Below are 26,275 nucleotides of genomic sequence, written 5' to 3' on the forward strand. Positions count from 1 at the left end.
GTCATTTAGGGCTATGTAGTTGTGTAAGGCATTTAGATTTCATTGTAAGTACAATGGAAAGCTTTTGAAGTGTATACAACAGAGGAGGGATGAGATCTTACTAAGCTACATTGTCAAGAATGGAGAGCAGGAATGGAGGCAGGAGGCCAGTCAAGAGGTCGTGATAGTATACCAGGCAAAAGCTGAAGAGGGTTTGGATTTGGGAGTGGCAGTGAAGAAGTGGTTGGATTTGAGATATATTTGGACATATATATCTCAACGCCCTACCCTTGGTTCATAGGCCTCCCCTTGGTTTAAACCATCATCTCTCACTTGGAGTGTACTAACAGCCTTCCCTTTTAACTGGTCTGTCTGCTTCTACTCTTAATTCTATCTCCACATAGCAGAGAATGAAGCCATTGAAGGCATATGTAAGATAATGTTACATTTGACTTCCAGCTCTCCAGGGACCTCTCATCTCACTCAGAGTTTTAAACTCTAAAAGTGGCCTACAAGGCTGTCCACAGCCCAGCTGCTGTGTTCACTATGCTCCAGCCATGCTGGCCTTCTTGCATTTGTTGAATACACCAGACTCATTCCCACCTCAGAAACTTTACACTGCTGAAAGCTTTCCCCAGCATGCTTCTCTTCCAAACATTCTCATGACTTGCTCTGTTATCAGTTTCTGTTTATGTTTCACCTTGCAATCCTACTTTCCCTGATTGCTGTATTTAAAAGTCACATCTGCCTGTGCTGTGCCAACATTCACGAACCCATTTCCCTGCTTTACTTATTCTACTCAAAATTTATCATGATCTGACAGTCTATGGATTTTATTTATTTGCTTATTTTCCATTTTTCCTTTCCCCAGAATGCTATTTTCATGAGGACAAGAATTTTGTATGCCTATTACTATATCCCAGTACAGTAGTGCCTGATACACAGTAACTACTCAGTAACTATTTGTAAAATGAATTGAATAGATTGGCTGTGGAAAAAAAGAAATGGTATAATCAAGGAAAGTTAAAAGTGCACAGCTTTTTAGCCTAATCAACTTGGTGGTGGTCATACCATTTACTGAAAGAAGGATGACTAGGAGAGGGACAGGTTTTAAATGGTACAGTGGGCATTCTGCTTGTGTCATGTAGAGTTTCAGATACCTATTATAGCTCCAGGTAGGTATTGCAGGAAGGAAATTGGATGGAGGCCTGGAACTCAGAGGTGAGGAGTTTGGGAGTTATCAACATATACAGGATTTAAAGCCATGATGTTGAATAGGATCATGTATGTGGAGAGATAGAGAAGAGGGAAGATTAAGAAGTGAGTCCCAGTGGTCTCCAACATTGACAGAGGAGAAGCATCCAGTGGCTTCTGAGCAGGAGCAGCTGGAAAGGCAAGAGTAAAACCAGGAAAGTGTGTTAACACGGGGGCTTAAAGAAAAAAGAATTTTTACAGAAATGAGAGTGGCCCAAGAAAGATAAGAACAAAAAAGTAGAGAGGACAAGGCACTGGTGGTCTCAGTGAAATTACAGAGGAAGTTTAGTGGGAGTAATGGTGTGAGATAACCGGAGAGCAGTATGTTGTGGTCAGAGCATTGCACAGTTGAATTTTAAAGGAACATATCTAGATAACATCAAGGTCTGGAATTTGACTATGGAGTCTTCTTATTTTGAGAAGGTAAAACACTAAGAGTCTAGGTTACCAGATGGGATGTTCACACAGACTGAAATTATCTTTGTGGAGGGTAAGGCTTAAGGTCAAGAGTAAGAATATGTAGCCAGGTACCAAAATCTTCAGTGTATGCGGGTCTGTTACTTGGTAGAATACATGGTAAGAGAATGCTGGCAGGTGCTGGAAACATGATGGCATGAGCTTCTGAGGGGCAAGAACTGCTGCCCAAGGGCTGAGCATTAATGATCTGAATGCACTTCGGGCAACGAGGAGAAGCCAGCCCTACATCCTGCCTCATAGACAAAAGTTTTTTGGGGTAACTCAGCAGCTGCAAAAGAAGCAGTGAACTCAGGCTGGTCTCTGTAAATAGCATGTGGACGTGTTGGGGAATGTGTGTTTCATGGACTCAGATTCCAGGAGGGTTCAGTGGAAAGACTTGGGGAGCAAAGAGAATGTTAGAAGGCAAAGTGAAGAGCAGTGTGTAGATGAATGTCAGAGGTTAGAGTACCAACCTTCTGCCTATTGCCATAGAAGAATCTTCTATAATAGTTAACTTTCAGCATGGCCCTGTCATGAGATGCCTGCCAGCATGAATATTTGTTAACTGTGCCCCAGATAACCATATGCATTAATCTACTGAATAGAATTATTTACTATTACCCATGTGAATGTGGAAGGATGCCTGCCAAACACAATGATAGTGGTTTTGGCATAAAAAGTCCTTTCTGACAGTAATTGTTGGCCAGCGTGGTTAGCTGCTTGTTGAGGCCACTCTTGGCACAGGAGAGCAGTGCCATGTCATCACAGAGGGGGAGGAATGCTTATCGCCCTCTGTCTGTGGGCCTGCTTCCAAGCCATTCAAAATATGCATCAAATTGCTCGGGTTTGTTCATGATCTCCGGGCTAGGACACAGCCCTGTTTTAAGCTGTTTAAGATGAGAAAGAAATGTTTTACTCAGAGTTACCCATCAGTTTTGAGGAGGTTATAAATCGTTCTTTTCCCCAAGACAGCATGAGACCAGCTTCTTTCCTGCCCTCCTCTCCAACAACCTCACTCTGGCGTTTGTGAAACTGCAGTTTGCCATAGAGTTTGGAGTACAGAAATTTCCTCCCTAATAACATAGATAAAACAGTGGTGCTGTCACACCTTTGATTTTGGAAAGTTCTTAGATGTCTTAAAGTTAGGTAAAGAATTGTCATGGAGGCAGGTAGAAGTGGAGGACAATCTTTGAAGATTTCCAAGTTTTGACCAGATTTGCTTGTTGTTTTTATCTGATTGAGAAACAAATGGAAAAGGAAGTTTTACACTGAAAACATTTTTGTTGGGCTGTGCATAAATGCAAAGCTTGTCTCATTCATTTTAATTTTTAAGGAAAAGCTTCCTCTTTGGACTAAACGGATCACAGTTTTGACAGGAAAAGTAGATAATTATTTAGATAACCTTCCAGCCCTTTGAGTCTTTGGGAGATACAAAACTCTCATTGGAAGATCATCAGCATGTCTGCAACTGTTACTTCTCTTTAGTTCTCAATGATGGATGCGTTTACTTAATGTGCTCAGTTCAGTGAAGAACTAGTCAACTGGTGAACTAGTGAACATGAGGATCATATATTGACCATATTACTTTTCAATAGATGCAGCTTAATATTTAGATTAGTTGTGAAAAATGACATTTTCTACTAGTGTATGTTTAGGCCTCTCAGGACTCAGTACTGCGTTTTATAGTGATCTGTATAAATGGAACTCTCGTGGGCCTCTGAGGACTCTGGTAAACAATTCATTCTTCTGTTCATGGCCCTTAGTGTCAGTAAAAATTACTGGCAAAATAATAACCATGCATTATACAGTGTCTTTTCTATTTTCTATTTATGCCTTTATTTGAAACTATAATTAAATAATGTCAAACTTGCAACTATAACAAAATAGTATCTGCTCTTTGAATACGATACAGGCCAAATTCTATAAACTTTAATTAGCCCAAGCTTGTATTGACCTCAGTAGGAATCTGGCTGGCTGAGGATCTCTTTTAGTTACCTCTGCCTTAAAGTATGTAAGAATTTTCTCATTGCCTTTCTCACTCAAGGAACAATACATGCATAGCTAAACTAATAAAATGCTTAAATAGATACAAATCAAACTTGAAAGGTTTAAACTGTTGTTTTCATCCTGTAAGTCAGCTGAGAAAAAGCATACAGACCGTAGTTCTAAATTATGTCCATAGAGTATTTCAAATCCAGTGAATTAACTCTGCCTTTTTTTCCCATTTGAGCTCATAAATGTTAACCTCAGAAGTGCCTCAAATTCTTCCATTGAAATAAACTTGAACTGACAATAGCCAGATGATGTAAAATTGAAACTGAAATTCTATCCTTGGCCCATCCCATGTTCTTCCCCATAGGTATTAGAGGACTCATAGGAGAGTTAGCGTTTTCACTCTATGTGAGCTGTAATATTTGGGCAAAACAGGGCATATAAATTTCTTGCTGCCAGGAGAAAGCAATTACCAGTCTGGAGAAGATAGCGGGCAATAAATAAACAGAACTATGCTAGATAGTGAGCACGTTTAAAGATTTATTTAGAATGACTTAGCTGATAGAAAACAGGCCTTTATCATATGCTTTCATTCAAAGCTTGATATGGGAACTGTGGTCTTTTTGTAATAGAAAGGCTAATTATGTTACCAAGTATTTATTTGATACATTATTTTAAAATAAATAAATCGAGTTATGTTCTATTGTGCAACTAAAAAATGAAAACTATTCACATATAGCATAGCCAGGCGTGGTGACGCACACCTGTAGTCCCAGCTACTCGGGAAGCTGAGGCAGGAGAATTGCTGGAACCCAGAAGGCGGAGGTTGCAGTGAGCCGAGATCATGCCACTGCACTCCAGCCTGGGCGACAGAGCAAGAAACTCTGTCTCAAAAAACAAAACAAAACAAAACAAACAAAAAAGCAAGCCAGGCACGGTAGCTCATGCCTGTAATCCCAGCACTTTGGGAGACTGAGGCGGGTGGATCACCTGAGATCAGGAGTTCGAGACCATCCTGGCCAACATGGTGAAACCCTGTCTCCACTAATAATACAAAAATTAGCCGGGTGTTTGGCTAATTTTAATTTAATTTAATTCTTCAGCCTCCAGAGTAGCTGTAATCCCAGCTACTCTGGAGACTGAGGCAGGAGAATCACTTGAACCCAGGAGGTGGAGGTTGCAGTGAGCCGAGATTGCCCCACTGCACTCCAGCCTGACCAACAGAGTGAAACTGTGTCTCAAAAAAAAGAAAAAAAGAAAGAAAACAAAACTATTCACATGTAGCAAATCAAATAGCCCTTTGAAAATGTACTGTATCTGTGTCAACATTATTTATGGATAATGACTCCCTATGTGTCTGTGTGGGATCTCTACATGTAGTGGGAGCTAGGTGTTATCCCCATCTTACTGATGAGGAAAATGAGCTCACCTGGTGCTAAGAAACCTCACTTTCCCTGGGTATCAACCCAGATGTATCTGATTGCAAAAGTGGTGCTGCTCTTGACTTCTATAATGTGCCCTCTCTCCCTTGACAATCCCTTTCATCTCTCTCTCTCTGTCTCCCATCCATCCATCCATATACACATCCCCCACAAATATGAGTTTGTGCATATGTATATATTACATATACACATACATATACTTGTATATATATATATATATACATATATGTATTTATTCTCTTTTATTTTGAAAACAATGTGCCAGAGAGTCATGGATGTGGTTTTAGAAAAGAAGCAAGAAGGAATTTTTGTGACCCCAAAATTTTATTAGGTAGTCTTATCTAGCCTAATCCCAACCCCAACACTAAGGGTTAGACAGGGAAGGGACTTACCTTATAGTTAATGTAATTCTGAGGCATTCTTCAGGATAAAATAGTAATTCTTAAAGTTCCTTACACCATATCTGTCAGTGAACCTACTCTCTAAAACTCATGGAGAATTAAGGAGTGGGACTCCAGCTATGGTTCATGTGGGATTAGCTGTTATTATCTTGGTATTATTATAGAATTCAAGTACAGAGTATTAAAATCTATTAGATCAAATTATTTTAGGGGAAAATTATCTAAATATTGTTCAGTCAAAGACACTGTTTTTTTTTTTTTAAAATGCCAACACCACCATAAGTAGCTACAGAGCCAAACCCCTGAAGGGAAGAAATAATTTTGCCTCAAAAGGCATTTAGAAAATAAGAAAACAAATCAAGGTCTGATGAAAATTCAACTCTTTATGACTTGAAGAATTACATATGAAAAGTACATCTCACAAACACCCTATTTTTGAGGAAGAAACTTTTAAAATATAAAAATGTATGCAGAATATTGTGTAAAAATCATAGTTGCACTGCTTAGAATTTAAAATAAGTAATAATACATAGTAACAAATTAATTAGTTAAAATTTTTGCATTTTTTCCCTTCACCATCTTTTCTTTTATTTATTTTTTTGTTCTTTTTTCACCTTCTTTTCTTACAAGAAATAAAATAATATAGATAAAGCTGTGGCCCTCATCTGACCACCACTCACACTATTCACCTTCCCTGAGGCACCAGTGAGTCTGTTTTTTCAGTTTGTTTTCTTTCTTTTTTTTTTTTTTTCTTTCCAAGATGGAGTCTTGCTCTATTGCCCAGGCTGGAGTGCAATGACACAATCTTGGCTCACTGCAGCCTCTGTCTCCTGGGTTTAAGCGATTCTCCTGCCTCAGCCTCCCAAGTAGCTGGGATTACAGGTGTGAGCCATCACATCCAGCCAATTTTTGTATTTTTAGTAGAGACGGGGTTTCACCATGTTGGCCAGGCTGGTCTCAAACTCCTGACCTCAAATTATCTGCCTGCCTTGGCCTCCCAAAGTGCTGGGATTACAGGTGTGAGCCACTACACCTGGCCCTCATTTTCTTTTCTGACATTTCTGTAATATAGCCCATAAACTATACATTGTATTGTTTTGTGTGCATTTTTGGATTTAATTATATCATGTCAGATTTTAGAACAGATATAGTGTACTTATTCACTGAAAACTACTTGATTTTGGTGACTTGTATATGCAGTTGATCTTAGCCTTATGTGTTCATCTTATCTTTCTGACTACTGGGGTTCTAAGTATAATTTGCTCTCATTTTTATGAATTGCCTTTAAGAATAACAATCATTTGCCACTTTTTGTGAGAATAAAAAATTACTGAGTATCTTTTATGTGACAGGTGGGGTCAGTCTTAATGAACTCTGTGTCCTGATGCCTAGCATATAGCAAGGATTTCATATTTGTTAATGTTTACTGAATGAATGATTAATGTTTACTGAATGAATAATCCTTTTAGATAAGGAGAAAAAATAAAACTGCTTGATTTTTGTCCACATTAAGATATCTTAAGTTCTAACCCATTTCTTTTTTCTGCTGAATAGCATTTTGTCATATAAGTATACCCCATTATCTGTTTAGTCCACTATTTATGATGGGATTTTCCTCATCCATAGTGAATATCCGCACATGGGGGATATTTGTGGGGATATTCACTACGGATGAGGAAAATCCCATCATAAATAGTGGACTAAACAGATAATGGACTAAACAGTCTCTAGGGGATGTAGCTGGGAGAAGAGGTGCTGGGTTGTATGGTGGGCTTTTTCCATTTTGCTACAGTCTGCCAAACCAGCTGTGTGTAAGAGATGTTATGTTTTTAGAATATAATATCATTATGAAACTTCTTTTATGAAGATATTTTGGCTGTTACATCTTATTCCTATTAACCAGGAGTTGGCACTCTAAGGCGCGTGGGCCAAATCTGGTCTCCTATCTGTTTTTGTAATTAAAGTTAACTGTAGTCATCCTACACTGGTATGGAACACTAGAAGTTATTCCTTCTGTTGAGCTGTAATTTTGTATCTTTTAACAAATCTCTCTCTATCCCTCCCTTCCCCTATCCTTCCCAGCTTCTAGTATCCTCTGTTCTACTTTTTAGTTCTAGGAGCCCAACTTTGTTTTGCTTCTCCATAGGAATGAGAACATGCAGTGATTAACTTTCCGTTCCTGGCTTATTTTGCTTAACATAATAGTGTCCTCTAGTTTCATCCATCTTGCTGCAAATGATAGGATTTTATTCTTTTTTATGGCTGGATGATATTTCATTGTGTGTATATGCCACACTTGCCTTATCCATTCATCTGTTGTTGGACACCTGTGTTGATTCCATGTCTTGGCTATTGTGAATAGTGCTGTAGTAAAGATGTGGGTGCAGATGTCTCTTCAATATACTAATTTCCTTTCCTTTGGATAAATGCCCAGTAGTGGGATTGCTGGATCATATGTTTATTCTATTTGTAGTTTTTTTTGAAGAACCTCTATACTGTTCTCCATAGTGGCTATACTAGTTTGCAGTCCTACCAAAAGTGTATAAGAATTGCCTTTTTTCTGCATTCTCACCAGTGTTTGTTATTATTTATTTATTTATTTTTGGTCTTTTTTTACAATAGCCATTCTAACTGGGAGGAGATGATACTACATTGTGGTTTTCATTTGCATTTCTCTGATAATCATGAGGTTGAGCATTTTTTCATAGATTTGTTGGCCATTTGTATGTCTTCTTTTGAGAAGTATCTGTTCAGATAATTTGACCATTTTTTAATTGGATTGTTTGTTGTTTTGCTGTTGAGATGTTTGAGTTCCTTGTATATTCTGGACATTAATCCCGTCAGAGAAGCAGTTTGCAAATATTTTCTCCTATAGGTTGTCCGTCTTTTAACTCTGTTGTTTCCTTTGCTGTGCGGAAGTTTTATTTATAAATAGGACATAATCCTATTTATTTTTGCTTATGTTACCTGTGCTTTTGAGGTCTTATTCATAAAATATTTTCCCAGACCAATGTCCTGAAGCATTTCCCCTATGTTTTCTTCTAGTAGTTTTATAGTCTTGGACCTTACATTGAAGTTTTTGGAAGCAATCTACAGTTTTGCTGCAATCTGTATCAAAATACCAATGACGTTCTTCATAGAAATAGAAAAACAATCCTAAAATTTGTGTGGAACCACAAAAGACCCCAAATAGCCAAAGCAATTCTAAGCAAAAAGTACAAAGCTGGAGGCATCATACTATAAGCTATTGTAACCCAAACTGCATGGTACTGGCATCAAAACAGACACACAAACCGATGGAACAGAATAAAGAAGCCAGAAATTCATCCACATATCTACAGCCAACTGATTTTGACAAAGGTGCCAAGAACCGTTGTCGCTGGAGAAAGGACAGTCTCTTCAAAAAGTGGTGTTGGGGAAACTGGATATTCATACACAAAAGAATAAAACTAGACTCCCCCCCACCTCTCACCCTCTATTTTATTATTTTTAGTTTTGTTTTTTGAATTATCTAATATTCAGCTGCATAAATAAGATGATTTCAGAATGTGATAGAAACAATGGAAAATGGTGATATGAGGGGGTGGGTGGTGACATTAGGTAGGGTGGTAGAGAGAGTTTGAGAAGATGCAATATGAGCTAAGACCCAGGAGATGAAGAAACCAAAGCTCAGAGAGGTTAAATAATTTGTGCAAATTCACACAGGTAGTTAATGGCAGAGGTTGGATTTTAATTCAAGAATAACTTTAAATATAGGACTCTTTCCTCTGCAATTCAGCTATCTTCTTAAATTCATGTAAACACAATACAAAGATGATACAATAGCATTGTGTGAGAAGCATAAGCAAAATGGTTTAGTTCTGGACTTGGCAACATAGAAACTAGGGTTCTGATGTGTTGAAATTTGGACTCAGTGCTGATGACTGGGTTTGAATCATAATCCCAGCACTAACTTGGCTGAATCACTTAAACTTGCAGCCTTTATTGTTTTTTGGTGGGGCGGGGGTGGGAGGGAGCTCGTCTGTAAAGTGAGGAGGGTGTTTGGATGATCTCCATGGACTCTTCTGGCTCTCACTTTCTATGATGCTGTGACTTTAGGAGGTGGCATTTGATCTGGGCTTTGGAGGGTGGGGTGATTTTGACAGGCTGCCTTGTAAATGAGAGGAAAAGGTATTCCAGGTGGTGAAAACAGTTTGAGCAGAAACACGGTGGCTAGTAACTATAGAAAGGATTCTGGGAATGGTGTGTAATAGTCTGGTTTGACAAGGCTAGAATTTAATCCTGCAGAAGACAGGAGAGGCCGGAGGAATCTGGCCTTGAGCTGAGAGAGGGCCTTAAAAGTTACGCTTAGGAGCTGGGAATTGTTTACCTGGAATTGCAGAATTTGAAAGGTTCTTGGTCCTTTCTTTAGTATCCCTATCCCATGACTGGCTTCTCTGTATATAAATAGTTCTGGTGACAGAGACTTCTCTAGACCATCTATTCCATTTTCAGACAGCTCTAAGTATAAGAAAATTCTGAGCATTGAGTCAAAACGTACAGGTTCTACCTATACCTTGTCCAAGGTGTAGATAATGGAAGATTATAAATGATAAAGAACATGTTTAGGGATATGTAACTCAATAGCCTGAAGTAGAGCTGTGGCAGTAGACATATAATATTATAATATGTACTCCAAAGCAATAGAAATTTAAAGCCTTTAAAAAGTATTCCAGTCATGAAGTGTGTGTTGAGCACCTATGATAGGTCGGTCACTGACCAAGAATACAGCAATAAGGCAAAGTTCCTGCTCTCACGTTCTTCTCAGACTCATGGAGAAGATGGACAAGTAGATGATTGTGACAAGGACTCTGGTAGTTCAGGCCAGGAGTACTTAACCAGCCGATGAAGGTAAGAGGTCAGGAGTCAGGGGCCAGGTAAAGATTTCCTGAAAGTTGAGGAGCGGCCAGATTGACCAAGACAGGAGAGCACTCCAGGGAGGAGGAGCTTGGAACATGAGTGAACATGGCCTGTTTAAGGAACTGAAAGCTGTTCTATGCCAGATGCGTGGTGCGTGTGAAGTGGCTAGAAGTGAGGCTGGCATAGTAGACAGGGACTTGTCACAAGGGGCTACGTTTGCCATGCTAAGCATTTTAGATTATATCCTGAATTCAGTGAGAAGCCAGTATTCCTAAAAATGGCTGTCCCCCTCCCCAGTTTATAGAATGAATATTAGAACAAAATTTTAAAAATTAGAACATATAGAAAATATGAAGGAAGAAATAAAAATCACCTTTAATATCATCAACTAGAAATAACTGCTGTTAAAATTTTAGTATATTAGTATAATTTAGCATATTGGTATAATTTTAGTGTATTTCTAACCAAGTATGTTTCTATGCATAGGCTCATAAGAAAAGCATGATTTTATTACAAAATATAGTTTGTATCCTGCTTTCTCTAGTGTAATATTGTATGCCAGCATTTCCCAGGCTATGCTGTTGAAAGTTTTTTGAGAACTTAACTTCTAATGACAACATATAATAGCCGAAAAGGTGACTATAGTTTATTATACTTAAATATCTCATAATGGGTTAAATTTTAAGTTGCTTGCATTTTTTTTTTACTATTACAAATAATGTTGTGATAAACAGCTTTGTAAATTTGTATTAACATCTGCTTATTTCCTTGGGATAAATCTCGTCATGTCCATGATTGCCTTTTAAGCAGGAGTGTGATAGACTCACTTGTGTATAAGAGCCTTTATGGGCCAGGCGCAGTGGCTCACGCCTGTAATCCCAGCACTTTGGGAGGCCGAGGCAGGTGGATCACGAGGTCAGGAGATCGAGACCATCCTGGCTAACATGGTGAAACCCCATCTCTACTAAAGATACAAAAAAATTAGCCGGGCATGGTGGTGGGCGCCTGTAGTTCCAGCTACTTGGGAGGCTGAGGCAGGAGAATGGCATGAACCTGGGAGGCAGAGCTTGCAGTGAGCTGAGATTGCACCACTGCGCTCCAGACTGGGAGACAGAGCCAGACTCTGTCTCTCAAAAAAAAAAAAAGCCTTTATGACAGCATTGGAAGGGTGGATTGGAAAGAGGTGATTGGAAGCAAATGGACAAATGCAGATGCTGTTTGAGCAATTTAGGCAACGTATGAGGGGCATAAGTTACTGGCAGCATGGTTAGAGAAAAGAGGAGATGGTAATGATTCTTAAGGTGTATGTTTGCATAACAGAGCTTTCATTGAATGTAATGAAAGCTGTCAGCATGTTTTAAATATCAACTCTCAGGGGTTGCAGGGCCTCTAAAGTGGCTGTAGGGAGAAGAGGGTGACAAGAGGTTAATGGTTCTTTTCTCTGAAATAGGAAATACCAAGGAGGGAAGAACAGGTTTGAAGGGTTGGCCTGGGAAGGGGGAAATTATCAGCTCAGTATTAGGTGTGTTGCCTTTAAGGACACTCAGGTAAAACTGTCAGGAAGACAGTTGGCAAGAGCAGGATGTTAGGTTGTGGACGTCATCCCCATGGAGATGCTGATGCTGACACCCTGGAAATGAAAACAGTTCTAGAGATCAGGGTGTTTAAGATAAGAGGATGTGGGACATAACCTGCAAGAAGACTTACTCCTAAATCAGAGACAAGGGGAAACTAGAAAAGGAGCTGTGAGATAAGTATGAAGAAAACCAGAAGAGAATGCTGTTGAAGAAGCCAAGAGAGGCAAGTGTTTCAAAGAAAAAGCCATCAGACTTTCAAATGATGCAGAGGTCAAACAAGAAAAGGGCGGAGGGTGTTCACGGGAGCAATTTCAGTCACCTGTAAATGGGGGCAAGCAGATTCAGATTGTGGGGAGGCAAGCCAGGTTGTAGCGAAGCAGTGTGGAGTAAACAGAGCCAAGGAAGTTGTGGGCTTTTCTCTAAGATAGCTTGTTTGAGGGGCCGGAAAGGGCAATGGAGGCAGCAGAGGGTTCACTTTTTGTTCTTGTTTATATTAAATTAGGAAAGCTAGATTTGCTAATTGTCATATGACTTTGATTGCCTCTCCAACATTTGCTTTTTACCATGTTTAAAATCCTTTTATTGGTGATTTGTTTTTGGACACAGTATACTCTGTCCAAGCTTCAAATGAAAGCACTGCTCTTTAAGCTCCTAGCATCTTACCTTAAGTTCTGTTGGAACTGGGTGAGACCTCATGTTTGCATATGCGGTCTCACTGAGTTTTAGTAAGACTCAGTTTTTAAGCTTCAGCAACTAATATTTGGAATTGCACTTTTTAAATTATAGAATATGATTTGTGTCCTTGAAGTTTGATCATTACCTGAAGAATTGGCTGAAAACAATAAATGTTTAAATGTTACAATTTAGAGAATGTCTTTATTGTGTTGCCAAATGCTGAATGACAGAGAGCTTTAATTCTAACTGCTTTAATTAGAAAGAGAAAAAAAAATCAAAGAGTAATCTCAACTAGAACTAAAATGAACCAGAACAAGAAATACTTTTATTGGTTACAGAACATCAGCAATGTGTGGTATAGTCTTATTCACCTCCTTTATCAACAGTGAAAATACTGCAGGCCTCTCTAGGGAAGTTCGAACCATCAGTCTTACTGAACACATAATCAGTTTAATAGGGATTTTTCGTTAGTAATATGATGCTCTTTTGGGCTGCAGAAAATTATTTTTAAAGATAGGGTAAATGATTATTGGCTTTAAAAAACAAAACAATAAGGTAAATGTTCCTATTGAAGGAAGAACTGGATGGTCAATGCAGTGTATTCACTGATTTTTTGCTTAGCAGTGAATTAGCCTGTTTTTGGTATTATTTCTCTCAGCATAATTACTTTAAAGATGTTGACATCAAAAACAGTTATCACTTTTTTAGAGGTTGTTATGTTATAATAGATAGCAGTTATCCAGGTAGAGGATTAGAGGAGAATATGTCTGTGATTCTGCTCTATAAAGAACCTGGTTACCTTTCTTTTAAGATAAGATTTTACCTTTTTTTTTTCTTCTTCTTCTTTTTTTTTTTTTTTTGAGACGGAGTCTCACTCTGTTGCCCAGACTGGAATGCAGTGGCATGATCTCAGCTCACTGCAACCTCCACCTCCTGGGTTCAAGTGATTCTCCTGCCTCGGCCTCTTAAGTAGCTGGGACTACAGGTGCGTGCCACCACGCCTGACTAATTTTTGTATTTTTAGTAGAGATGGGGTTTTGCCATGTTGGACAGGCTGGTCTCAAACTCCTGACCTCAGGTGATCCACCTGCCTCGGCCTCTCAAAGTGCTGGGATTATAGGCATGAGCCACTATGCCTGGCCAGATTTTACCTTTCTTGAAGATAAAAACTTTGCTCTGAAATTCTTGGTCTTTCTTCTTTCTCTTTGCTTCCCAGTGAAGTTCAATATTATATATTTTAACTTCCTTTGGGCCTCTCTTCATCCTCATCCAGTGTGGAACCCTTGGACCATTCCTTTAATCATTCGTTCACCATCATAGTCCAGTCTCTTGCTCCTTGAATTTTATTGAACCTAATTCAGTCTGCCCAGGGTCAGCCTAATCATTTGACATCTTGCTACTGTACCTGGGCTGCTGGCCACCGCTAGGTAAAACTTGACAACCATGGCAGTTATAACCTCTAAAATTCATGGTCTCTGTTTGTTAGGCCCTCAAGACAGCCTTAGCAATCCTAGCAATCCTTTTTTTTTTTTTCCTGAGTAGTTCTCCACTGTGTGGCTGTTTTTCACTTTCACCCCATCTTTAAGCGTCTTCCCTGCCACCTATTCTCTTAGTCTCAGAAGATGATCATGGCCCCTGTTTCATGTAGGCCACCAGGCAGAAATTCATAAACCTTCCTCTTTACTACCACCCCCATCACTACCTACAAATTTTCTTTTAACCTGTGTCACTTTCTAGTTATTTTTCTACTTTTTCTCCTTAACTTTGCCACTAGGCTGCTTGAAAGAGTAATGCCCCCTTGTTTACCCTTCTACAGTCTGGCTTCCATCCAAACTGCTGTTGGCAAAGTTACCGGTGACCTAACTGGTAAAGCCCGTGAGATATTTTTCAGCCTTTACCTTGTTTGGTTTCTCCATGGCATTTTATCTTTCTTGAGCATTTTCTTCAACTTTTATGGAAACCTCTCTTTGAATCTTATCCCACCTTACCAGAAAAATAAGAAGCATTTAATGATTTACAAAATAATAATTGATATGAACTCTTATAACCCAATATTAATTATACTTTTAAGAATTGAATTATACTTTTATATAAATACAATTCAGTATTATACTTTAAAAATACGAAATGCTGTAATCTCAGCACTTCGGGAGGCCGAGGCGGGCAGATCATGAGGTCAGGAGATCAAGACCATCCTGGCTAACATAGTGAAACCCCGTCGCTACTTATAACACAAAAATTAGCCGGGCATGGTAGCATGTGCCTGTAGTCCCAGCTACTTGGGAGGCTGAGGCAGGAGAATTGCTTGAACCCAGGAGGTGGAAGTTGCAGTGAGCTGAGATCGCACCACTGCACTCCAGCCTGGGCGACAGAGCAAGACTCCATCTCAAATAAATAAATAAATAAGAAATACTTATTTCTTAAAATGCTTAACTCTAGTAATCATTTTACTTTGTGTATATATATCAAAACGTGATATATACAATAAATATATATAATAAAATATGTACAATAAAAGTATAAGACATACATAATATACTAATTATTCTTTGGTTTCTTCTGCCCTAGTTAATGAAGGAGTTCCCCCTTCTGAGTATGTTCAATATCCATGAAAACCTTTTAGAAGCCCTTCTGGAACTACAAGCATACGCTGATGTTCAGGCAGTCTTAGCAAAGTATGATGGTAAGTCCTTGGGTATTTTTATTTACTTGACTATTCCTCTTTTGATGTATTTTCCCTGATTAGATTGGAAGGGTCATTTCAAATAGCACAGCACTTTTGTAGCCATACTTTTATAGAATTTTCACCTACAGTTTTATGATGGTGTTTGGTATGATCTTAGAATTTCATGGTTAGCAAGGACCAGAAATGTCACATGGCATGTGTCTCGTTCCTCTCCTTCCCTCCGTACAGGCTCCCCTCATGCTCTCCCCATCAGGCAGTTATGTCTACTCTGCTCTGTTACCTCTGTGGTCAGGAATCACCCAGAACCTCACAGGCAGTACCTATCCTGTAGGGGCAGCACTGACTGTTAGAGCTCTTGCTATAACTCCACATCAGTTCACTGTGACCACAGCCTATTGGTCACATTGACCCTTTGGAGCAATGTAGAACAGCTAATATCCCTTGCACATGTGGCAATTCAGTAAATATTGGAAGATGAAATCATGTCCCCTTCATCCCAGCTCTTCTCATTAGCAGCAGAATATCCCCATTTCTTTAAATGGCAGACTTTGAAGTCCCTTTGCCATTCTGGTTACTCACTCATGAACTCATTCCATTTTGCCTGTTCCTAAGAAACCAGAAAAATAAGCTGGCACAACCTAGATATTTTAAAACTCTAATGCTCATATTGTCATTATCCATGAATTCATTATTTGATTAATTGGACAAAAATTGTCCACATAATTACCTGCCACGACATTGTTACTGAAATATCTGCAGAGCTTCATACTATTCTGCCTCATTTCAGTAACCATCTTCCTAAAGTGTTTGCTTGTAAAATGGATGTAGGGAATGATGACTTATTATATAATCATTTTTTGCTTTATGAAATATTTTTTCTTTAGTAAGCATCTTCAGTGCATTTAAAGTGCATTTAAAGAATTATTCAGATTACAAAACATACAGAGCACACTATACCATTTGGGTCTTTTTTTTTTTTTAGAGAGATAGGGCCTTCCTCTCTGTCACCCCAGATGGAGTATAGTGGTATGATCATAGTTCACTATAACCTTGAACTCCTGGGTTCTAGCCATCCTCCCGCTTCAGCCTCCCAAGTGACTAGGACTATAGGAGTGTGCCATCATGCTTGGCTAATTTTTAAATTTTTTTTGTAGAGACTGGTTATCGTTATGTTACCCAGGCTGGTCTCAAACTCCTGTGAACTTCCCACCTTGGCCCCCCAAGGCACTGGGAGTACAGGCGTGAGCCACCACACCTGGCCACTGGGTCTTATTTTTGACACATTTCTTCATAAGGAATCTCTGAAATGGGTGAGAGTTGTTATCTCCTATAGTTGAGGGAACTCAGGCATTATGAGACTGTTTTTGTTTTTGTTTCATTTTCTTCAAATTTTTGCTCAAATATATGGAAACGAAAAGCCTTCAGCCAGTGATGGCATCATTTTTCCTGTGCAGACGTAAGTACCCTGTGTAACAAGATATATGCTACCTAGTATGGAACTGATTTGAGAAACAGAGAAAAGTATTTGTGGAGCACTTTTAAGTAAACAAAATAAAGACTGTTTGGCTTTCATGTCAGCTCACTTGTATTGTCTATTTATATGCTAAAATCTTACTCATGGTTCAGCTAAACAGTGGTCCAAGCTTAGGGGTCTAAACTATTGGGCTGCCTTGTAGGCAAAAATCCTCATACGTTGACATTCTTTTAGTACCAAAGGAATTCAGTCCCATGGCCATGGGTTCAGGCGGCAGTGCACTTTTCCAAATGCCACTCTGTAGCCATCAATGCCATAGCAATCCCTAATGCTGACCTATACTCAATCTGATGTATCAAGCCTTCAGAAATAAAACTTTAATCAGTAGAGCCTTTGGGATGGCAAGCCTCTTAAGGCTCCTTTCATGAAGATTTCTGTTTGTTACAGAAATCATCAGCCTTGTGTTATAAGACTGATTGTAAAATAAAGAAATGGAACTCTCCATTGTCTCTAACTATCCCATTGCACAGCCTCTGTTCCACAACATTCAAAAACTGATTTATTAGATTCTGATAACATATGTTCACATTATTTGTTACAACAGCCTGTCCCACCCTCCACTGAAACTTGGCTCACACTTTGAAAAATTCTTTTGTTGCAAATGGACAAACTCACCATACCAAGGCCCTTGTGTTGAGCTTTGTTTATGTTGTGTACCTGGCAACAGAGATGATGTTCTTGTTCATTATTCATGGAAAAAGAGCCTCATTAGTGGCAGGACACATATTGTTGCTGAGATGCCTCGTTAGGGGTTTTGAGTTCAGCAGTTGTCAATAGAGTACAGATGACCTAACACCGACTGAATTCTGAAGGGAGTTTTGGTGCTGACTTGGCTCAGGCCTGTATCATTTACAGTAGAAATATAATGAAGTGGCTGCTGAAGTTACTGTTCTTGAGGGTTGAGCTGCAGCCACTGAAGATTGTGGAAAAACATGCCTCTTGTTTCTCACCCCATATCATGAAATGGGTTCTTTCAAGTTTATCCCTGCTGCTTTTCCTGGAGACGTCTACTGAGCTGCTGGTTCCTTATCTGGCCCTGGGCGAGGAAGTGGGTGCTTTAGAGGTCTTAAGAGTACAGACAGCTTTTAGGGCATTCTGATCTTCACCCTGGTTCAGATGTCTAATCCATGAGATGCTGGAGACAGCACTTAGAATCCCAGCCCCTTCATCCCTCTCTGTAGAGCCACACCCAAAGCAGCAGGCTTATATGTCCTTTTTACTAATTGGAATGCTCTGGTTGGGTAGCCGTTTTTTGGATTGTTTTTGGGTACAGCAATCCTTCTTTATTACATTTGCTAGGTGGCTGAATTTTTTAAGTAGTATGCTGGGAACACAATGGGATTAGTTCTGCTTTTCTGACCTTTGCAAAAAGATTTAGAAAAATGGCAAGGCACTGGGGGCCAGGGATGGGGGTGGCGAAGAACATATTTTGGGGGAAAGAAGGGAGGCAAAATGTATTCCCCTTGTCTCATTGTTCTTCACCACCTTAAAAAAAGTTTGGCTTTGAGTTTGTAAATCAGTAACAATCATATACTCCTGTGTCCCCACAAAGATTACCAGTTGATTGGACATATATCCATGTAGTCGGCAGTCTGATTTTGATTTTTGCCATTGAGATAACTTCTAATGCTTTATTATTCCAGGTATTAGTCTAAAATACTATATTGCTATCCTCAGGATTTTTCATACTCTTGTATTTTCAATTTGTGAATCAGCATTATAGGTGGGCAGTTTTATTCCAGGTGGCTGATCCTGGTTCTGTAATGTTCTTCACACTGTGACTAAAATAGCAGCAACAGCTAGCATTTATTGAGTTCTTGTAATGTATCAGTATCAGACATGATTCAAACCACAAGCATATTTGGTAGATACTATTGTTAGCCCCATTTTGCAGGTATGGTAACTGGTACAAAAAGAAGGTAATTGCTCACAGGAAGAGCCTATAATATCAAAGTAAAGCCATGTAGATGTGATGTTATGAGAGAAAAGTGATCGACTGAGAACAACTTCATTAAATATGATGTGAATTCTACAAGTAAAGGAAAGCCAGGATAAAAACGGAGGTGGTCTCACTCCAGACCCATGCTTTTAACCACCACACTTACACTCTTTCTGCTGTTGGTAGTATTTATTTAAATTGTTTTTATTAATACCATTGTTCTTGTTGTTGTTATTAGCCACAATCTACTGAGAACCTACCATGTGCCAAGCATGTTATTAGCTTGGCATTAGCTTTACCCTCACAATAACCCTGCAAGGAGGCAGTTATTCCATTTTAGCAGATGCAGAAACTGAGGCTTTGTGAGATTAAATAACTTACAAGACCACATTCTTAGAAAACTGCAGAGCTGGGATTCAAATCCAGATCCAGCTGGCTCTAAATCCCATGTGTTTTGCATAAATGTAAGCCTTCCAACAGTGATGTGCTGGGCCTCTCTCACTCCTCTTACAAAGGCATGACTTAGGTGGGCTGAAGCCATGGTGCAGAATTTCAGTGATGCCTCATTGTCTTGCAAGATTCCTTTCTAATCATTCTTTAAGAACTGAGTGTATCTATATTTGCTTGTCTTTCTGAAACTGTCTTCGAAACATGGCTTTCCATCTTCAATCAACTTGTATCTGATTTTTTTAATCACAAAGGGGATTTGATGTAAGATGTTCATTTAACTTGAGATTTATTTATCTTTTTCTTCAGTCATTTGCTATAAAGACAGCAATGTTTTCAAGATTATTAAGTCATGAGAACCTTCTTTTAGAAGCCATTGCAAAAGTTCTTACAAGCTTTGGATTGCCTTTCAAAGAAGTTTATAGGCCACCTACATTGAAAACTTAAGTCCCAAAGATTAGGGTGGGAGTGTGGAAAAGAATTCATATGTTTCTTATTCATTGTCATTTGTGCATTTCAATTTTAGGAGAATCTCATAGAGCAAGTGAACGCAGGTCTGAGCACTATAAGGTACCTTTGGGAGCATCTAGTTCTGCCTGTCTCTAGTTAGTGATCCTTGGGGATACCAGAAGGCAGTCATGGGTGGTGGGGAAGAGGTAGATCAGGTCCCAGCTCTGCCTTTCACCAACTGAGGGAGCTTGAGCAAATTACTTAACATTCCAAGCCTTGGTTTCTTTCTCTGGAAATGAGATCGAGGCTTAGAAAGGCTAAGTAACTTGCCCAAGATCACACAGCGGGTAATTTGTTGTGAGGATTAAAGTAGTTTAATCTATGTTAAGTGTCAAGAACAGTGTGGGAACACAGTAAGAGTTCAGATATTATTCGCTATTATAAAGAGCCAAAAGTGTCACTCCTAAACTTCACCACTATTCTTCATTAGTCTTGTTCAAATGGAAAACTATATATAAAATGTCACAATGAGAGAATAAGAGCCCAGTCTTATGCTCTGCAAAAAGACAATGTTATGACTTGTTATTAAAATTAATTATGGATCTAATAGGACATACAGATATTTGATAAGAACTAAAATTCTTAGTTTTATCTAAACTTTTGGAAAGCTGAAAACAGACATGCCAGGGATTTTTACTCCTGATCAAAGGAAAAATTACTTCTTTGGGTTCATAGCAACTTCAGCCTGTGAACAGTTTGTCCTAATGGAAATACAGATCTAAGCACTTTTGGATATTTACTACGTTAAGTCATTTAGTGATTGCCCTAAATTTGGGGCAGAATCTTCTCTTGTTCTTCCCTTCTTTCTCAAAAGAACTAGGGACAGCTGGTCTTTCTTACAGTCACAAAAGTTATGTAAATGCAACCACTATATCAAGATCATTTTTACTGATGCCATCAAGCCCATCCTAAATTAGCATTATTATCTGCCATCTGGTAATTTGCAGAGGGTATACTTTTTAGAAGAGGACATGTTTCTAACATTGGAGGAAATACTTTCATCTCAGTAGATTGAAAACAGAAGTTCTAAGGAAAGTCATTAGGGAATCATGCTATGTTGAGACTATTCAGAGAAAAAGCCTTTTGCTGATACTGTTTTGCAGAGTCAGCATGTAGTTATAACTAAAAATTTCGTAAACCTTGCTCATTGCCCAAGGCCTTATAACTAGCACAAGTTATTCAGCTATCATCATAGTTCCTTTGAAATGGTTACTGGATACCCTGTCTTTTGGTTAGGCTGTTTTCCATTTAAGTTTGAGGAATAAGTAAAAATAGGAAGGATGTGAGATGTCTGGAGGTCCAATGAGTAAAATCTGTATTTGTCAAACACTTCAAGTGTCAGTCTGTCCATACTTCCAAAACAGTACTTTTCAGTTAAGTATATAAATGTGAATTTTGATGCCACAGGCACAAGCAGCCTCTGAAAATACTCATCACAAAATTGGGCTGCATATTAGAAAGAAGATTTGGTATGCTGTCAGTTTCTAGTGACAGACTATAAACCTAGTCTGGCTCGTTTCCCTGGGCTCGCTGTTACAGAAAAGATCATGGATACCAGGCAAGTGCTCAAAGAGAGTCCTTGTGTAAAAGATGGGCGAATGAACCACATCAGTGCTTCAAAGAAGAAAATAATTAACAGCACTGATACTATGGCTGTGGCTTCATGCCTGTAAGCACAAGTCACTGAGAAATGGTGGTCCTGCATAGCTTTGCACTGGATGCTCTACAGATTTGGACACCAAGAGGTAGATCTGCCAAGAGGACTAGTCCTTTGAGGTTACTTTAGAACAAAATGATAGACTGTCAGGGATGAACTATATATTGCATTGAGCAAAAGTTCTGATAATAGATGTCATTTCAGTGAGGACTATATGCATGACAAACTTCTGTCTCTGATGATAGAAGACCTTTGGTGAATGCATACATCTGTAATTCACATAGCTGGCACATGTACAAACCCTCTAAATTTATGTTGGGTTTGGTAATCCTTATTGCCCAGTTATCATAATTTACCAAGGTAACATCCCTCCCCAGCCAGCCATTACCATCAGGGAAACTGCTTTGTTTGGCTTCAGGGCACCAGCCACAGAAGGGCCCTCTGACACAGACCTTCTGGGGTAATCCAGTCCAAAAGTTGAAAATAACAACTGGTGTTTGGCTTTGTAGCGTAAGACGAATTTTTCTGGGTATAGTTGAATGCTTAGTGCTTGTCTTTCCCCCTGCCCCAAATTACTAAGGTCATGTAGAACTTCCCAGTTGAATCATTGAACTCCCAAGTGGCATATCTTTTTGAGATTCTTGTATATCAATCCCTTTTATTTCTTCAGTGAAATTTTTCCCTTTGGTTGGAAGGGGACCTCGGATTGGCTTTTTGAAGGTGGGGCAAAAAGACCTCATACTGCCTGGAATCAACAATAACAAAAATTTAAGGAGAATCCTGTATGTCTGTTGTTTTCTTTGCATCATATCGTAAACAAGTAAATTGAGAAATTAATCACATAATGGGACAGTAAGAACACATCACAATCCACAAACAGGTTGCAAAGGAGAAATGGACTGCTTTTTAAATTTGTTTTCCATTTTTGTTTGTTTGTTTGGTTCATGCTTCCAAGAGCATCTGTGAAGGCCAAATATGTTGGATTATAGGAACTTCAAGTGTGTCTGGTAGAAATGATATCATTTGTTGCCTGATATAATTTGTTGCCTGACCAAGAAAAGGGATTCTTCGTACTTCATAATTTTAAAGGATAACAGAGAGTAAATAGGTTAATTTTTTTCAAATTATTTCAGCAAGGATCTGTTGAGTCCTTATTATGTTGAAGTACAAACTTTTAGGTGCTTTAGATTCAGAGATAAATATAACCTATTCTCTGTCACCAAGAAGTTTTCAGTCTAGTAGAGAAAGATGTTAAAAAACAAAAATACAAAAAAACAGGCGAAGCGAGATGAATCAGTGCTCAGTGAGTCTGTTTGAAACAAGCTGTGGGGAGTGCAGAGAAAGAAAGCCCTTGAGAGCAAGCTCATGCCCCCCCACTTTCATCTCAACCCCTGTGTACTAGGGTAGTCATTGGGAATATCTGTGGTCTGTGAGTGAATTGATACATAAGATCCCACTACGACACAGTGTTCTCATTTGTGAGATGGTTTGGGATTTATATATCTACTTGCTGCCACCTTTGAAAAAATTTTAGATTCATAGATATGAGAATTGACCCACAATTGACCTATCATGCATAAGAATAGTAATGATCCTTTTAAAACTACGTCTTGATTGTTATTATTGGGAGATGAACAAAAGGATATTAGGTCAAAAAGGTTATCATGGAAAACTGTTCTATCCTGTCTAAAGTTTTGCACCATAAGTTTTCCAAGACCCATCTAATTGACAGTTTTACTCATAATTACACACATTTCTTCCAAGATTATTGAATTAAAGTTTGGCTATTATGAACCACTTATGACTTTTGAAAATTCAAGAGTCATTCTCCCTAAGATGACCTTTTGTTTCAGCAGCAGCATTCCAATAACGGGTCCTTAAGGAGCCAGAAGAGGTGTGGTTTTCTTTGTTTTTTCTACTTTTCTTCAACCTTGTTTCAGTTTTTACTTTATTGTTTTTCTTCATCCTGCCCCATAATTTCATTCCACTGCTGTTTCAAATAGACATCGAGATTAGAGCACCAATACAATTTCAAACTCTGCTGGAACTCTGTAAGCAAAGATAAATGCAGTACACATGTTGAGAAATAACAAGTTTCTGATTCCCTATTAGAACGTACAACACTGATCAATTTTGGCTTCTAGGAGCTAAATTGGATGTAAATGTTTGCAAAATGAAGGAAGCTAATATCAAGATATTTGAGATGTTAGTACATTAATTTAGGATTTTATTCAGCAAACACTGAGCGCCAACTATATTTCAGACATTGTTTTTTGTTGTGGGTGCAAGGTGATGAAGAAGCACAGCTTTTACTCCTAAATCACACCATGTACGCAGGACAGGGAAGTAAGAGAACAGGCAATTGCTGTTAAGTATAAAGATTGCGATACACTTTAGCCCAGGATGGAAGGGGCACTGCACGTAGTAAGGAGGAGTGAGGGGAGTCTTCCCCTTGGAGGTGGTGTCTGAACTGGACAGCAAAGGTGCTTGAGGCAAGGAAAGCATATGGAAAGGTGCAGAGGCACAATTGGCATGGCTTATTTGGAGAATTGTCTGTATCCCTTAGAGCAGAGGGATGAGGAGGGATGCAGTGAAGGGCAGAAGATGCCTTGGGTGAGTTAGCTGGGGGTGTGTGGGGGTAGGGGGACTGGATTAAAATCCAAGCTTGGATTTTATTTTATGGGCCCTGGAGAGGCCTGGGGCAATTTCAGGTAGGGCTTCAGTCGAGCCCACAGTGAAGGGGGTGGCACAATACATTCACACCATGCCCCCTTTTGAGTGGAGGTACTTGAGAGATCACAGTGGGAAAGCACTCAGGTGTGGAAGAGTGGAGTGCCACTGCAGTGGGCTGGTGAGGTGACCTCTGACACTATAGTGGAGCACATTCTGTCCTGGAGGGAGACATTTGTGAGGTTTTCTGAACATTGGTGTAAAAGAGTTAGAATTTGGTTTTTCTTTCTTAAGCAACAGATGGGAATCCTAGTGCAGAAACTTTTGTCTCCTGGGTGGGAAAACTTCTTATTTTAAACTATAATCACTTTATTTCATTTGCTCTCGGGTAATCTCTTAACTACAAGAAACTGAACCCTATGTAGACCCACCATAACCCACAGATAATCTTTCAAGGGAGCGTAACTAAGGGTGAAGAGCCTGTCAGGACCCATGTAGCCCATCAGTGCCTACCTACTTCTGCTGAGTCGTTAACAATGACATGAGGAGAAAAAATGTGGAAGAGGGGAACAGGTGGTGTGTACAGCTGTACTTTCTATAAAGGCTGTGAATTTGAAGATAGTAGAGGACATGATGCGAATGCCTGTATAAATCTCACTTGCTAAAATCAAACCATCTGAAAAATTCCTGCCTTGTTGATACTTCAGTTACTACTAAAGTAGACAAAGCATGAAAATAATACCATGGATTTAATTCTTACCGAAAAGGAAGAAGCTTAAGAGAAGGAGATCATGTTATCCTGTAGCTATAGTTAAAATAAATAAATAAATAAATAAAGGAATATTAGGCACAGGTGTACCTTGAATCTGAAACAAACAAAAGTAACAAAAAGTGAAAGCCATGCTCTTTTTTGTTGTTTTTGTTTTGAGACAGGGTATAGCTCTGTCGCCTAGGCTGGAGTGCAGTGACATGATCACAGCTCACTGCAGTCTCAACTTCTCATGCTCAAGTGATCCTCCCACCTCAGCCTCCCAAGTAGCTGGGACTACAGGTGTGAACCACTATGCCTGGCCAATTTTTTCTATTTTTTGTAGAGATGAGGTCTCACTGTGTCACCCAGGTTGTTTCTTGAATTCCTGGGCTCAAGTGATCCTCTTGCCTTGGCCTCCCAAAGTGCTGGGATTACAGGTGTGAGCCACCATGCCCAGCCTTTTATTTGTTTATTTTAATTCAGAGGAAAGATAAATATGAAACCACAAATGGAATTTCAATTAATATAACTTACTTTATGCTGAGACTATTTGGCATAGGAGATACAGAGAGTTTTTTTAAAACTGGAAAATGGTTCGTGAAGGATGAAAGACTAAAAGTTGAAATTGCAATTAGTCCCAATAGATAAAAGTGTAAGGAAATATAAATGATTAAAGTGTACAAAAAGATCAGAATGACAGATAGCTAAATAACTATGTACAAGTCAGGTATAAACTTATAAGCAGGTTTTCAGGGTGGCTAAAGACCAGAGGAAGCAAAAGTCTCCCACATTACAGGATTTAATGTATGACTCTATTGTCCAAAAAAACAGTGAAGAATGATGATAGGGAAAGTAAAAGCAGGTATCACACTAACATTATGGGATAGTGACAAGGACATGGTATTGCAGGTTCAGTTCTGCCACTCATTTGTTAGGTGGCTCTTAAGAAAATCGTTTAACTTTGCTGGGCCCATATTTCTCACCTATAAAAGAAAAAGATTTTGGGAGGTTGACCTTGGCAGTCCTGTACTGTTGTTCAGTTTTTCATCTGTATCTTGTGGTAGTACTGTTTTGAGCAGAAAATATTGTATTAATACATTGCTGAGGTACAATTATTCATTCCTACTTTATATTTCCCTTTAGTATTTTTTACTTTTTAAAAGAATGTATCAAGTCAATCCCAAGCAAATCCTGGAAATGATTATGTGGTTTTTGACCACAGGAAAAAAGGTGGTGATTGGGGATCTAACAATAGATTTATTAAGAAAAAATTGTGTCAAATAAACACAGATGAGATAGTGGATATGAAAATACTGTTTGTCTATACAATAGTATTTAAATGTTTATCTTATTAGTGTAAATGGCCCTTTTCCTTTGTGTTTCTGAAATAGGAGAACACCATAAAT

General features: G+C 38.9%; 1 protein-coding gene across 15 annotated transcripts in view; it reads left to right on the top strand.

The window, feature by feature from the left end:
- ST7 (suppression of tumorigenicity 7) overlaps positions 1–26,275 on the top strand; it is a 277,197-nt gene that overhangs the window by 203,019 nt on the left and 47,903 nt on the right. For all 15 annotated transcript variants that reach the window (XM_031012996.3, XM_055347479.2, XM_031012997.3 and 12 more), the window contains one exon: positions 15,244–15,358. In XM_031012996.3, the coding sequence (XP_030868856.1) occupies positions 15,244–15,358 (115 nt within the window). The remainder of the gene's footprint in view (positions 1–15,243; positions 15,359–26,275) is intronic.

The sequence above is a fragment of the Gorilla gorilla genome, chromosome 6, assembly GCF_029281585.2.
Source record: "Gorilla gorilla gorilla isolate KB3781 chromosome 6, NHGRI_mGorGor1-v2.1_pri, whole genome shotgun sequence".
Taxonomy (NCBI): domain Eukaryota; kingdom Metazoa; phylum Chordata; class Mammalia; order Primates; family Hominidae; genus Gorilla; species Gorilla gorilla.